Source organism: Neovison vison, chromosome 1, assembly GCF_020171115.1.
Source record: "Neovison vison isolate M4711 chromosome 1, ASM_NN_V1, whole genome shotgun sequence".
Classification (NCBI taxonomy): Eukaryota; Metazoa; Chordata; class Mammalia; order Carnivora; family Mustelidae; genus Neogale; species Neogale vison.
In genome coordinates, this window is record NC_058091.1 from 297,015,298 (window position 1) to 297,032,523 (window position 17,226).

The 17,226-nt window shown below is 33.9% G+C and overlaps 1 protein-coding gene across 1 annotated transcript; it reads right to left on the reverse strand.

The window, feature by feature from the left end:
- Positions 1-16,492: 16,492 nt before the first annotated feature.
- On the reverse strand, positions 16,493-16,792 carry LOC122902319 (barrier-to-autointegration factor-like). The gene has a single exon (XM_044241620.1). It carries the CDS (start codon positions 16,760-16,762, stop codon positions 16,493-16,495), a length of 270 nt encoding a protein of 89 aa, XP_044097555.1. The 5' UTR covers positions 16,763-16,792.
- Between the last annotated feature and the right edge of the window lie 434 nt (positions 16,793-17,226).

Here is a 17,226-nt window from a genome sequence, read left to right on the forward strand (position 1 = left end):
CCCTGTTTTCTCTAGCTGAGATAATGGGAGAACATACCTTAGAGGAAAGGTGCAAGATAACCTATGAAAATTAAAAACTCCTTATTTAAAAAGAATTTCTACAATTTAGAACCTGTGAAAGTCAAAACAAGATGGTGCTGATATTAAAAACAAACACATAGACATAGACCAAGGACCACAATAGCCCAGAAATGAGCCCATGCATATATAGTCAACTGATTTTGATGAGGTTCTAAGAATACACAATGAGGAAAGAATAGTCTTTTCAATAAATTAAGTTAGGAAAATTGGATAGCCACATTTTAAAAAATGAAATTAGATCCTTATCTTATACCACACTCAAAAATTAACTTAAAATGGATTACAGACCTAACTGAAAGACCTGAAACCAAAAAACTCGTAAAAAAAAAAAAAAATAGAGGATAAACACTTGACATTGGTCTTGGCAATGATTTTTTGGATAAGACTCCAAAAATACATGTAAAAACAACAACTAAAATAAACAACTAAGACTATATCAAACTAAAAATCTTCTGTACACAAAGAAAATAATCAACCCAGTGAAAAATTACCCTACAGAATGAGAAAAAAATTTGCAGACCATCTATCTGATAAGGAATTAATATCCAAAATATATAAAGAGTGGCTCCAATCCAATAGAAAACCAAATAACACAGTTAAAAATGGGCAAACTAAAAATAAATAAATAAATAAATGGGCAAACTATATGAATAGTCATTTTTTCAAAGAAAACCTACAAATGGCCAACAGGAATATGAGAAGGTGCTCAACAGTACTTATCATCAAGACAATAGAATCAAAACCATGATAAAACACTACCTTATACCTATTAGGATGGCTATTATCAAAAAGTTAAAAGATAACAAGTGTTGATGAGGGTGTGTAGAAGGAGAACCATTGACTGTTGGTGCTGGGAGTGTAAACTGGTGCAGCCTTTATGAAAAACAGTAATGGAAGGTCTTCAGAAAATGAAAACCAGAACTACCTTATGATCCAGTAATCCTACTTCTCTGTATATGTCAATGAAATCAGGATCTCTAAAAGATACCTGCAATTTCATGTTCATTGCAATATTATTCACAATAATCAAAATATGGAAACAACCCACAGGTCTATTGATGAATGAATGCATAAACAAATGTGCTATGCACATATAGTGGATATTATTCAAAACAAACCCTGTCATTTGCAAAAATATGGATGAACCTGAAAAGCACTATGATAAGTGAAATTAGTGAGATACAGAAAGATAAATACTCTATGATCTCACTTCTATCTAGATCCTAAAAAAGTTGAACTCACAGAACTGGAGAGTAATTTTAGTAGTTGTAGGGACTTGAGGATAGAGGAAATGAGGAGATGTAGGTCCGAAGAACAAATGTGCAACAATAAGGTGAGTAAGCTCTGGGGATCTAGTGTAAAGCATGGTAACTTTAGAAAATACAAAATACCAAACTTAGTATTCCATGTTTGAAAACTCAGATTAATATTCTCCATTTAATATATAAGGCTTGGATTTACATTCTTACTTGGCACTTTAAGCTGTGCAATGTTTAGGTAATTAATTAAGATGTCCCAGTCACAATTCCCCAAAATTAGGAGGTGGATAATGTCAGTCATATTACAGAGTTTTCCAGTAATGGTTTTGTGAGTTACAGAAAGACATGTAGGGACAAGTAAGTTTGCTGTACAAATTTGAGGGATTACCAAACAACTGAAGGATTTGGTTGTTGATGGTTGTTCTTCCATTTGCATAGATCTTTTTTAGTTGACAAGTAGAAAAATAGATGACCAAATAGCTTTTTAGTTACACCCAGGAAAACAAGTGCAGCAAAAACAACAGGGTGTAGGACCATCTGAAAGGTGACATGAGACATGTTAAGATGATGCACTACTGTTGAACACTACCATATTCACTCAGAGACAAAGCACAGTAAGTGATGCAATCCCTAGACTATGGTTTGTTTTCTTCTGTTAACCTAAATTCAGATAAAGTGTTCATACCTTTATTGCTATTATTGGCAATATAACATATACTTTTAGTTTGAAATGTATTAATACACATCCATATATACTGATATCAAAGGGTTATTCCAATTTATGGGAATTATTGATGCTATAACTGTAAAAAATGTATTTGTAAATTTTCCATAAACTTCAGTTCATTAATTAGTCACAATATAAATAGTCTCCCAGTGAAGTCTTCTCTCTCCAGTATTATAAATTACTTTGTAATAAAAATGGAGTCAACTTGCAGTAAGATCTTTAAGTTGAATTTTATTCACTAAATAACTTAGATAATAAGTATCAGGCACTGGTTACATAAACATTGAAACCTCTGAATCATGAAATATTTTTAACCCATCAAAGGCAACATTTTATAAAGTATTTAATATCATAAATGACATGAAGATTAAATTATAAAGAAGTCAGAAATGTATCTTCTGAGAAGGTATAAAAATTACAAAACAAGATATTGCAATATTTAATTTCAGGTGACTTTATATTCTTTGTTTATATGTTCAACAATGAAATGTACTTTTTTAATAGAAATACTGAGTAATAAAAATGTATTTCAAACAATGATTTTTGCTTACCTCATAATTATCAATATTAAAGTAACTAAAATATTGCCTGTCAAGAAACTGTATGATATTCGACATTCTAAAAATTTAAAAAAAAAAAACTTATAGAATTTGCTATGAACTGAATTTCTCCCCTTCCCCCCACACCAAATTCATATGTTGAATCCCTGACTTCCCATAGAATGGTATTTGGAGGTGAGGCCTTTGTGAGGTAATTAGGCTTAAACAAAATCATGAGGATGGGGACACTATGATGGAAATAAGTGTCCTTCTAAGAAGTTGAAAAGACCAGAGCTCTCTTTATCAGGAAAGATCCAAAAGACAGCCAGCTATGCCAGCCAGAAAACGAGCTCTCACTATGACCAAATCTTCCAGCACTTGATCCTTGACTTCCCAGGCTTAAGAACTGTGAGAAAAAAAGTCTATTGTTTAAAATACATAGTCTATGATGTCTTGTTATAGCACCTTAGCTGACTAAGAGATAGCATTCATCTACTAAATCTGTGATATTTATTTGAAAATGAAAATATACTTAGAAGGAGTCCTTATGCCAACAATGCCCTTTCAAATGTACTTCAAGTTTTTTTTTTTTCTTTTGTTGAAGTGATTTTAGAGCATTCAAGGTATAAGATACACTCCCTTTCTGTTTCCAAGGAAGAAATCAATACCAATGGAGTGCATACGCCAGTAGTTTGGTGTAATTTTCCTGTATGACTTTAGATCCTGAAAAGTTATTATATAAAATAACTGATGCAGGAGAGTGTAACACCATTCACAAACTTCATCTGTTCTAACACCTAGAGCAGTTATTTTGCAAAAGTGTCCTGGGGTATGAGATCCTTCCTATAGATGAAACGAAACTCCATTGTGTTTTTTTGAATGTAAACATAGTTGGGTTAAAGAACATGTGTGTAAGAAATATCTTGTTCTGTTTTGGATAAGTAGTAGTATATTTTAGTGATGTCTTATCAAGGGAAGGTAATTTGAAGATTATGATTTTATGGCAATCAGTTGTGGGAGCATATTGGATTAAAGACAAATGCAGAGTAATATATAAATGTCTTTTGAAACGGTACATTATGTGTTCTGCTATCACTCCATTTGATATTCAACTAATTTAATACATAATCGCCTAAATGATCTTTTTGAAAATATTTTAGCTATTCATAAAGTTCTCTAGAGTCCCTTCTGACACTGTTCAAGGCATAATGGAATTATAGAATCCAGTTGGACACTTGTATTTGAAATGTGTTAGAAGAAAATTCTGTTGACTTAAAGTAATTTAGGACATCTATTGAAATAAATTTTATATATAAAAATTAAACTGAAATTCACACTATTTCATTATCCAGTAGAATAGATCCATTTTTTTTCTTTTATGGAAGATATGAAATATTCATGTGTTCTGTAATATGAAAAAAAAAAGACTGATACTGTGTATAGATAATAAAATCCCCTATTAAGGAAATTCAGGAGAACCAAATGAAATAAATTGTAACATTTAAAGCAAGAGAATTCATTCAAGTGGGCAAAGTCAACTAAAAATTATGTTTTTCCTACATATACCCTAGAGATTATCAGCTCAAACATTTACATTAATAAAAATAGCAACAATAAAACAACCCAGTCCCTTAAAATAGTGCTATAGGAATGTTATAGACATTAAGCTGCATATCCCCAAATAGAAAAGGATATATAAGAAAATTTGGATAAATGAGAGAGAACTCGTATCTTTTGGTTCATAGCACAATATTTACAGTTGTGTAAATATCAATACTCAATATTTATCAGGAAATTCAATTCAGCCTAAATAAAATAGCAACAAGATTATTCAAAGAACTTGGCAAGCCAATTTTAAAATTCATGTGTAAAAGTAAATGTTAAAAGAATAGCTCAGACAAAATTTGTTAATGGATTTTTATCTTTTCCTTGTCAAAGTAGAAAAAAATGGATATTTTAATTTGTCGTGTGAGGTCTGCATTTCATCATCCTATACATCAGTCATTTTCTTGAGAAAAGTAATATCTAGGGAAATATTTAAATGTGTTCTAGTTATCCTTCACACTATTTTATATTTTCAGTAACTATTATATGTAAATTATACTCACATTAGTGGTAATAAATTATACATATATATAAATGTAATCATTACATATATATATAACTGATTATATGGGGTACATTGTGTATATATAAAGCATATATAAACAGAGCATAAACACACATACATATATATATAATTATATTCTGGACATATTTATTAAAATATTTACATGAAATTAACTTACTGTATGGCTGTACCTAAATCATATTAAAATGAGATTATTATATATAAATAATTAATTTTTGCATCAACCTTCATATTTTAAAGGATTGAATTGTACTTTAATTTTAATTAATTACTTTTGTTTCTGAAATTGGCTTCAGAAAACTATTTTGACCCTCACAAATAGGTGAATATTTTATGCAATTTAATATTCTGAACATGGCTTCTAATTTATTTTCTAGTTTATAAAATACAGTGATGATCCAGATTTCTTTAGCACAAGCTGACTTTACATTTTGTTTCTAAATATTTATGGACAGTTTTACTTGAAACAAGAGACTATTTTTGTCTACCATTGTCTTGCTCAATTCTGTACTTTATTTCCATCCCTTTAAATCCTTACGTTGGCATAAGGCAATTACCTTGGAATACTTATCTACATCAAACATCTTTCCAAGATCAGAGAATAACAGTTTCTTTCTCCTTTTGAATGTGCTACAGATTAGCACCTATTTTGCAAAATAATCACCTGAGTAATGCTAATTTTAATATTCCTGGTAAACAGTAACTAGAATTAGTATTGAACAAATTCTACCAAGAGTTACAACAAAGCCCCAAGGTGGCCCAACTGTGGGGTCCTGTCCCTGGACCCTATCATCCCTTTCATTTAGGATATCTCATTCTTTTACTATTGCTTCTATCAGGCTGTTTTAAATACACTCTGAGTTTTAACAATATACCAAGAAAACCTCTCCCTACTACCTTGCAAGAGGGGGCATACAGTTATAATGTTCAAATCCTATAAAAATGCAGCAGAGGGATACTTGACCCCAAAACTTCTTGAATCTTCAAGGAGGAAAGGTTTAAAAAGAAGTGGCAGAACCCTGCATAGCCCATCATTGGTACGCTTTATGTCTAATAAATAACAAATAGTGTCATTTAAAACAAAGTAAACCGAACTTGAAAAAAGTTGACATGATGGTAAAATTTATTTTTTGAAGAATTGTTACTCCTTTCAATGTATTAATTGTCTTTAAAACTACTGTTGCTTTCCTAAGAATTATGTAATATCTTACATTATGAAAGACCAATTAACTCACTCCGTGGACTTTTTTCCCCTGGCCCTTTTAGAATCCATAAAATTAAGCATTTAGACTAGGTGTTCTTTACTACTACCAAGCTTCAAGGTAAGATAGAGGACTTAGTATAATAATCACAAGCATGTGTCACTGCCATGATTGACAACTGTCAATATTTGAGATTATCATATAAAAATTACCTCTTATCTATCTGAAATTAACTTTAATTACATATATTGTTTTTATTTCCTAAATCTGGCAGACTTACTGCTACTGTGGCTACTACTTTAACTGCTCCTGCTGGCTAACATTTTATTGTTGGCTTCACATGTGGCAGGTAACTCTTTTTAAGTATTTTATATGTGTTGTCTCATAGTCCTCACAACAATCACATATAGATGCCATTATTCTGCGAATTTTATCAAGAAAAAACCTAAAGCAAATAGAATTTAAACAACTTGACAAAGGCCACACATCAAGTAAGTGATGTGGCTTGTTTCAAAACCAGTCATTTGAAATTCAGAGTCCATGTTATAATAATCTAAGATTTACGTCTTATAAGATTTTTTTCCTACTTCAAATTTAAAGAATTTCATCCTACATAAGATGCTTCATTTGGATGGGATTACCTTCAATATTATGAAATACATTCTGTTGGGCAAAGGATTTTAACTGGCTGCCAGTATAGAGAAAATTTGATAGAGGAATGAAAGAGGAATCAGTAGCCTGGGTAGTTTACAACACAAAAAGAGAGTTGTTTTATTTCTTTTAAGAGAGGAAAGTCTATTTTCCAAAATATTTAGATCACATATTTTTTCCTTGAACTGTGAAGATTTCTAACTTAAAACAAGTATGTATCTCTGCTGTTATAACCAAAACGACAGTCTGCAAACAAGAGTGTTGCTTACTTATTTAAGAAAGTACTAATTTGACGCATATATTTCAAAATAATATTTCTGTATATGTGTGCTATATTGCCTGATTGCCTTATCTCTTCCTTATGGAACCTGACAATGTTAATCTACAACATAAACCCTATTGAGTTGCTGAACCAACTCTGATGAACATGAGCTCTAAATTAGGTTGCCACTACCAGAAATTACTGTAAGTAGTAGTATATGTTGGCCCAAGCTATAACTCTAAGTGGGTAATTAACAGAAACATGTTGAATGAAAGGACATAAATATAGAAGTATATAAAGTTCTCTTGAGTATTTTATGAAACATTATTTGGGTGCCACCTAATGCTACTTCCAAGAGTTCCTTAATCTGACTTCATTATGTTTTCTGGCTCTTTTTTTCCTACCTGAATTTACTATAGTGACAGCTGTTCCTTGTTGATCTTGTTTTGGCTTCTGCATCTGGATTCACTCCTGGAACATGGTCACACATCCCTGGTTTTCAGGAGGCTTAATTCCTGCTTTCTGGCATCAGCTACTGCATTCATTCAGACCCTGCAATAGGTTCCCAGCAGTGCTTCATTCTCCACCATTTCAAATCCGCTTACATCTATTCAGACAACCCATTCCAGTCAATTACCCAGTTATGCCCATGGAATCTACCCCTGGTTGGCCCCATGGATTATAGCACATACAAATCCTCTTCTAGTCAAATCCATATTCAGAGTTCTGCTTTCACAACAGGACTGGATTTTTGCCCTAACAACAATCTGTATGGCTGAGACCTTCACATTCTCTCTAGTTCCTGGCAGTTCTGTGGAAGACAGTTAATATATTACAGTGTCTCAAAGCAACAGACTGGAACATCTAAACTATTTCTACCATATCCAATGCAAGGATTAAAATTACTTAGACATCAGCATTTACCCAAATCAATTCTGTAACATCTTTGTGCATTGGACATTTGACCCCTATCTCTTAACCATGCCCATTCCTCATAACTTAAAAAATAGACTACAGTTAGATTATTCCATGTTTGGTACAAATCTGACGCCAGTTAATCTGTCTTCTATAGAATAAAGTTTTAAGTCACCATGAAAATTTTTTTTTCCTTTGGCAATATTTTCATTTGGCCTTTTCCTTTGTATCTTGTTCCTATCTTACTTTATTCTCTTCTTCTTACCTTTTTTTTTTTTTAAGCTCAGAGGGAAACATTTAAATGGATCAAAATCACCAAAAACAAAAATTCTAGTCAACATGTATTCATGTATTGTCATTATTTTTATCTTTAAGCATAATGAAATCACTATTCCTAAGTAAAATGATGTATTTTTCTCACATCCAGTTTTGGGAATTTTTTTTTTGAGGGGGAGGGAGTTAATTTGATTTTGAGTTATGTTGCTTTTTAGATTTTGCTTTTGCCTTCACTCATGATGTCTGTGCTAGATATAGAATAATCCAACAACTCTGCTTCCTTAGTTACTTCTTTTTTTTTTGTATCAACTTCAACTATTTTACTTTTAGCTAATTTGTTTATTAACTACTTAGATTTATATTGGCAGTTGCCATTTTAGGACCTGAATTTTTAATTATTCCCACTTTTTTCCAAATAGGCATATTTTTACCACCTCCAATCAAACATATCGTAGGTTTATCATACAGAATCCCCAGAAAGAGCCATTTTCTAAAATATTGAGAATGACCTCTTCTTTGTATGGAGGTCCTGAATCACATAAACCAGATATTGCTGAAATCTGAGCGATATGTAATTTCATTCTGCTCCCTTTGCTGTGAAATATAGAACCACTGGTGTCATGAAATCGAAGAAGGATAAAAATGAAGGTCTTTACTGATAGAAGCATGTGCAGTTTATATTAGATTAAGAAGGATGGAAACAGATCTCTAGCTTTTGAAGTACATGAAAAACTACAGTAGCACCAAAGATACTGGCAGGTCAGGGGTGTAAATGGAAATAACTACTTTAGGGACAGACTGTTCAAGACCCATATCGAGAACCTGTGTGTCGCATATTTCCAGAAAATCAATTTATTTTCAGTAACTTGGGAGCGCTATGGTTTATGAAATATAGTTATAGTTCAACTGTCAGCACAAAGCAAGATTTCAAAGTGAAGTTCACCAGTGTTGTTTTGCTCCTTTAGGAGAAAAAACATATGAACTATTTTACTTTGCTATGCACTTTTCAGTTTTCTACCTAAATTCATTTCACATGATGTCTTAGTAGATGTGTTCATTGCTTACAAATTAAAATAATTTGAACCTTTGTGAATGTGTTCATATGATAGATATGAGTCATAAATGAACTTGTCAATTTGAATAAAATATTTAGACAAACTATGATAAAAAATTTTTTACTTGTCACTGACTAATAAGATAAAGTAAGGCTCTGTCTACTGAACACATGTACCTACAGAGACCTTTAAGTTGTAATAAATAAATAGTAAGTTTCTATTTATAGATAGATATAACCTCAAAATAAATTATAGTCAATTTATAGTTATTCTGAAATATCTCCTTCAATACTTTATGGTACATGGTGGTAGTGGGAAACACTTACCAAGCCATGTTAGTTATCATGTTGAAAATAATATTTAGTTCCCAGAATTATATATAACAGTATGTCTTATTAATGATTAAACAAATGTCGATGTGTTATTAAATCAAACTATTATTTACTAATCACTTTTCAGTATGAGAAAATATTTTATAAAATGCCTTGAATATACACACATATATAATGCTATTACTTATTATATTTATCAAGTAAAATCCTTTTCTACTAATAGTAGAAAATAGTGGAATAATAGTGGAATCAGGACTTATATTTCAACTACTGGTGTCTGAATAGTTTTTTTCCTTTCTTCCAATAACACTAATCAAAAGATCTTTCATTGACATCCTGAGATCTATTGGTCTTTGTTTTCTCCCAGGACCAATATGTGGCACATTTATTTAGATAAACTTTTAGATCTCTGAAGAAATAAAAGTGTGAGTTAGTATATAGAAATGCTGCTGTAGAAGTACATGAACCTTTTGTAGCTCGTTGAGTTCAGATTTTACCAGTATCTTTTCTTGCATATCTGCTCTGCTGCAAGAAATTCCTTCATTCTGTAACAGATAAAAAGCATATATTACCTAGAGGTGGAGGTAGGGAATATGTTTACAGAGTTAGTAAATGCCTTTAGTCATGCATTCAAAAACATTAATCTTTTCCTAGCCCAGTCTTGGCCAGAAATTCATCATTGTGTATTTCATACCTATAATTTCCATAAAATGTAAATGCTGCTGTTTGGCCTTGACTGGACATAGAATATAACAATAAATTTAATGAAGAAAAAAATGAGTAAGACAGCACAGATATCTTGAGGTTTGATAAAGAGAATGGAGAGCATCAAAGCTGGGGGAAAAAAAAAAACAACAACTTTGTGTAGAAGATACAAATTCTGAATGCATCATGTTTTTTGTTAATCTCCAGCAATGGTTTCTAGAAGTCCCTGTAGCACTGAGTATAGGTCCTAAGTGTGAGTTATACATACTTAGTGGACATATTATACAAAATATCAAACCAAATAAAATGTACATATAACTTTATTTAAAAGATAAGAACTAGGAACATTGTAAATGCCTCTCTTTGTTGGTGCCAATAATATCTAAAGAGCCACTTCAAGTTTGTTTGATGAAAGACACATGTTATTATGGCTGATACTTTTTTACGTAGTGTCCCAGTGATAGATTAGGAAGTCTTTTTTTTTTTTAATGATTTTATTTATTTATATATTTGACAGAGAGAGATTTATTTATTTGACAGAGAGCCCGATGAGGACTCAATCCCAGGGCCCCGAGATCATGACCTGAGCGGAAGGCAGCAGCTTAACCCACTGAGCCACCCAGGTGCCCCTAGGAAGTCTTTTGTAAGAGTGCCTTGTAGAAAGCAACCACTCAACTTATTTTATCTATCTATAAATGAATTTGAATAATACAAAATAAGAGCTCCATTGTATTATTTAGAATATTATATCCAATTTTCTGAAATTGTACTATTTATAAATGTAAGAGTTATTTCAATCTCTTTCACTTGTGAAGAATAGATTTCCTAAAACATGACACTTAAGTCAAAAGTGAGATGTGTCAACAGCAAGGGACAATGTAACTAATATGTCACATGTTGTCACGTTTTGATTGTTTGTCCCACAAGTTAAAAAATTAATATATGAAAATGATTCTCCCACTTACCCCCAACTTCCTCATATTGTAGGTTAGAAGGAATATATATAGTCTCATCCAAGTTGGGAAGAGAGTCAAGGAAAAGTCACTGCAGCTGCACCAGATAAAATAGGATATGTAGACAAACTGTCCCATATCAACAGTAAGCAAAATGAAAAAGTGACCTGTTAACCAACCTGAAATTTTAAAAACTAAAATAAATACAGTATGCCAAAGATTGTCAAAGAGACCTATAAATGTCCTTTGACATGTCCTATAAATGTTTCATATTAAAAAAAAAAAACTAAGTAGAACGCAAATTCAATTAAAAAAAAAAAAGAATTTCAGTAGTGGGATGTCATAATAACACAATTAGCTAAAAATAAATAAATAAATAAGTAAGTAAATAAATAAAAAGCCAAGAAGGAACAATGAATACCCAAATAATGCTTTTAAGGATTAATAAATACATTAATAGACAACCAAAACTTGATATAGAAGAAAAACTTGAGATTACTATGAACATAGAAAAAAAACAGAAAGATTAAAGAAATAGGAGAGAAAATAATGAACATGGATGATATAAAAATAGTAGGTTAAGTCTTTGAAGTAGAAAGTCCAAAATTTATACCCAACAAATCTAAAGGACAGTATTTGAAGATAATAAAAGAAATAATCCTGAAATTAAGGAAGATCTGAAACAGCATATAAAAAAGGGTCACTGTATCCTAAGGAAAAAGACATTGGAACATGTTTATTGGCTCATATATGCTGGTTCAGATACCAAATTCAGAGTCAATAATTCTTGATTTCCTAGCTATATCAGGTGAGAATGAAATAAAAGATAATTTGACAACTTCTGCCTTAAAGTTATTATATGCATGTCTTTACAATAAATGTAACCATTTACTAAAGTCAGGATCAAACATAGACTTCTATCTTCCTGTTTTGCCATGCGGCTTTCATCTCATGGATATAAGATCTTGTACTACCACTGCAGATGTTTCTTCTTATTTTCAGGCATGAAGGGTAGCTTTGGAAAAATTAAGAGTAAATAACAAGGTTTTGTCTTTTATCATAGGGGGTGATAGTGATTTTATAATGTGTTCTTAGTAAACTATGACCAAAATTGTATTTTTCAGTATTTCCAGTTTAGGATTAGCCAAAAAAAAAAAAAAAAACCACAAACTGCATGAGATTTAGTAGGCAAAAATGAGACCGCATCTGCCAAACTCAAAGGACACAGCTGATTTAAGGGAATGAGGGAAAAACACAGTGATGAAGTGGGTTTCAGTTTGTCCACACCTTTTCTCCTGAACCATCACTTTATCTTTCAATTTCCATCCCTTCTGATCAGTTTCCACCCCCACAGATCGGCTGTGACCCAAAGCCTACCACCAAGAACTTTGTTTTAAATTCATGGAGGGACACCAGGAGGGTTCAGTCAGTTAAGCATCTGCCTTTGGCTCAGGTCATGATCACAGGGTCTTGGCCCTGTCCCACTTTGGGCTCCTTGCTCAATAGGACCCTGCTTCTCCCTCGCCCTCTGTTCCCCTGCTCGTGCTCTCTTGCTCACTCTCTCTATATCTATCTCAAATAAATAAATAAAATCTTTAAAAAAAATAAATCCATGGAGCCACCGACCTTCCATAGGCATCAACATCGGTCCCCTCTGCAACGATGATAGCAGCTGGATGTGTCTACCCTTCTGCAAGCTTCAGTTTGCTCACCTGCAATGGAGCTGGTTAGTGACATTTTTCCAATTGTTTCTGAATATTTAATTCCATAGTGTTTACAACACTGTGTATGATCTAATTTCTTTTTTTTTAAACTAGTCTTTTTTTTTTTTAAGATTTTATTTATTTATTTAACAGACAGGGATCACAAGTAGGCAGAGAGAGAGGGAAGCAGGCTCCCCGCTGAGCAGAGAGCCCAATGCAGGGCTCGATTCCAGGACCCTGGGATCATGACCTGAGCTGAAGGCAGAGGCATTAGCCCACTGAGCCACCCAGGTGCCCTGTATGATCTAATTTCTATATAGATAGAGATGTTGTTTAATACTCATTGCGTTTCTGCTTCCTTGATTGAGACCTAACAGATATAGAGGCGGTTCGTTTGGCAAAACTATGCCATTTGAACACTACTAAGTACAATGGAGCAAGCAATTGAGAAGTTTTAACTGTTCTACATTCTTACCTCTAGAATAATTAGACTAACTTTATTAGAGAAGGAAGGGCTTATTGGTTAAGCAAATAAAATCATATAGAACATATACAAATGAACAAAGGCAAAAAAAGAGAGAAAGACCCCAAAACAGACTCTTAACTATAAAGAAAAATTAGATGGTTACCAGAGGGGAAGTGTTTGGGGGATTGGGTGAAATAGGATTAGTAGTGCGCTTGTCTTGAGGAGCAATGAGTAATTTATGGAACTGTTGAATCACTATATTGTACACCTGAAACTAATACAACACGGTACATTAACTACACTGGAATTAAAAGTTTTAAAAGCATACAATATTCCATCTCCTTGATTAATATAAATTCATATACTCTTCTTAATAAAAGACTCTTAGCCACCAACCAAGAGAGAAGCCCTATACCACACACAGTTGCTACAGTGAGCTTGTGGACCAAATTCTTTGGATGATGCATTTCATTCTCCATTGACCCTGATGAGACTCCTCATGACCTTAACAATTAAAATAATTAAAGACATGTTATCTGCTTCTAACAAACCTGCATATAATAGAGGAGAAAAAAATAACTGACTTAAAGTCACAATCTGATAAAAAAGAGAATGTGAAACCAATAACAACTGTTGGCCCATACCAAATTCTGCTGATTAGCAGTTAAGAAGACTATATACCGGGGCGCTTGGGTGGCTCAGTGGGTTAAGCCGCTGCCTTCAGCTCAGATCATGATCTCAGGGTCCTGGGATCAAGTCCTGCATTGGGCTATCTGCTCAGCAGGGAGCCCGCTTCCCTCTCTCTCTCTGTGTCTGCCTCTCCATCTACTTGTGATTTCTCTCTGTCAAATAAATAAATAAAATCTTAAAAAAAAAAAAAAAAAAGACGACTATATACCACTGTTAGTGGAAAATGTTATTTGTTTGGTCAATCATGCTGCCCCTAGTTCATTTCTCTAGGAAGATCTCCATGGCCCATGTTATTTAAGATTTCATGGATCTGCCCTCAGTGAAAATCATTTGTGATCATTACCCACATTGCAAATCAACCTCAGAGTGATTATCTCTTCTTAGGACTATACAGTATTTGTGGGCACCTGGGTGGCTCAGTGGGTTAAGCCGCTGCCTTCGCCTCAGGTCATGATCTCGGGGTCCTGGGATCGAGTCCCATGTCGGGCTCTCTGGTCGGCAGGGAGCCTGCTTCCTCCTCTCTCTCTCTCTGCCTGCCTCTATGCCTACTTGTGATCTCTCTCTGTCAAATAAATAAATAAAATCTTAGAAAAAAAAAAGGACTATACAGTATTTGTGCCTTAGCAAGTTATTTGTGAATTATAGTCCTCTCTTTCTGTGCAGACATCCATATCGTGATTTTTTGTGTTCTTGTTCGCAAGATGGCTATTATACATCCAGAGTTTGGGTCTGAATGCTAGGCAGGAAGAAGAATAACATAAAAATAAACAACATAAAAATAAAATGACAGTTTGAAAACACAAAACAGTTAAGCCTTTTATCACTGCTAATCATACCATCAACAGTACTTCTCCTATTAATAACAATATGTCAATTTTGTATTAGGAAATTAGGTTGGGAGTCGAGAGAGAGATTTCTTTCTAATGGTTAACCTTTTCATCTTTGAATAGTTGCATTTCACAAAGAATTTCATCACAATTGCATTGGTCAGAATTCTGTCACATGCACTCCATTATCTATATGGGAATGTAGAAAAGTAAATATTTGTAGGTGGGTACATTGCCACATAAACAAAATTGAGGCCCAATGAATAAGAGAAGAGTGATATCAGATAGCATCTATTGGAGTCAGCCATTTTTGCCAAAATATTAGATGGAACATCCTTGAGCCAGTTCTTCCAATCTCATAGAGAAAAAGAGGACATGGAGCGGAGCAGGGAAGGATGGGGGTGCGGGGAGAGAGAGAGAGACTGAAGTACATTTTTAAAACACCTGAATAGGCAAGGAAGACTTTGTTCAAGACCATTGCAACAAGGAAGAGGCCAGAATTCAGTTTGAGCTCAACTCTAAACCAAGAGCTGGGAAGGTTTTAAGAGCTGGGCTGGGGAATTCATAGACCCCCTATGTTTTGACCCTACTCAAAGGAAAAGTAAACTTTTATATCTTTATGATAGGAAGTGATTTTACAATTTGGAAAAAGTGCAGCATAGGAATTAGATTCCCACCCTTTTAGAGAGATTGGGAGATCTGGGTACTGACTTTCTTGATAATTACGTTTAAAAGGGATAGCTCCCAGATTCTTGAAAAAGACAATCCTGGTTTGCAAAACTGTCAGCAGACTTTTTAAAAGATTTAAATCTCCAAGAGGCAGATGTAGTCCCATTTGTTTATTTTTGCTTTTTTTACTTGTGTTTTTGATGTCTTATCCAATAACAACAACAATAATAAAATAATAAATCATTGCCAAGACCAAGGACAAAGAAATTATCCCCTATGTTTTCTTCTAGGGGTTTAATGGTTTCAGGCCTTAAATTTAAGTCTTTAATCTGTTTTGAGTTAATTTTTGTGTATGGCATACGGTAAGAGTCTAATTTCATGATTTTGTATGTGGACATCCAGTTTTCCCAATATCATTTATTGAAAAGACTATCCTTTCCCTATTGTATATTCTCAGTTTGCTTGTTAAAGATTAGTTGATCATATATGCATGGGTTATTTCTGGGCTTTCTATTGTATTCCATTGGTTTGTGAGTCTGTTTTTAATGGAAATATTCAGTACTGTTTATTTGCTTCCAGCATTGTTCTTTCTCAAGATTGCTTTGGCTAGTTGGTGTCTTTTGTGCTTCTATACAAATTTTAGGATTTTTTTTTTCTTATGAAAAATGCCATTGAATTTTTTTTTTGAAGGCCACTGACTTTATTTATTTAAAAAAATTTACAAGGACAGTGACTATTCCTCCAAAAAAGGAGCCAAATAGCTTAAAATAGACCAGTGGGGGTGGGGCTGAGGGAAACGCCAGGAATCCACTCGGAAAAGCCGATAATTGTTGACATGAAACTAGCAGGGGAAGGAGAAGGGAGATGCATGCAAAAAAGTTGAAATGGTTGGGGAGAGAACTCCCAAAGACCTTGAAGTACATCAAAAGTGAGTACAACAACAGCAGTCTCTTCTTTTGTAGAGGACAAGGGAGGAGTCCCCACTGCAAACTCTGCAAACTCTGGAGATTCGATGCTGGGGCAGGGGCTGGGGGATCCCCAAGAGAGCCTCACAAAAAGGTGTTGCACCACTCTCGAAGGCACCCAAAGCAGTCCCAGGACTGCTTGGCATTGGCACCACATGTGTCCTTCAGCCATTCCCGGAAGAGATCTTCATCTTTCTTTAGCACCAGAAACTGGCCAAGGGCCACATAGGCCTTGTCAAAGCCCCTTTCCTCCAGCTTCTTGCCCAAGACTTCACCAATCCCTGCCAGGCTCCCCACTGGCTTTTCCCCCAAAGGCTCTGCCACGAAGTCTCGGTGCTTTTGGGAGGTTGTCATCTTGATCAGCTGAAGCAGCAGCTCCGGCTTCTGTAATGGCTCCTCCTGCCACCCGGCTGCTCCCAGCGATATCTCAACCCGCTAGAATTTTCTTCCGCCATTGAACTTTTGATAGATATCACATTGAATCTAAAAATGATTTTGGGTCCTGTGGATATTTTAACATTATTAATTCTTCAAATCCAGGAGTATGGAATATCTTTCTGTTTATCTGAGCCATCTTCAGTCTCTTCCCTTAGTGTCTTACAGTTCTCAGAGTAGAGATCTTTTGGTCCCTTGGTTAAATTTATTCTAAGTATTTTATTGCTTTTGGTGCTTTTATAAACAGGATTCTTTAAATTTATTTTTTCAGATATTTTGTTGTTAATGTATAGAAATGCAACTGATTTTTGTGTGCTGACTTTGCTATCTAGTAAAAACACCCTCTGTATGGTCCTATCCTTCTAAGGATCCTGGGAAGTCAA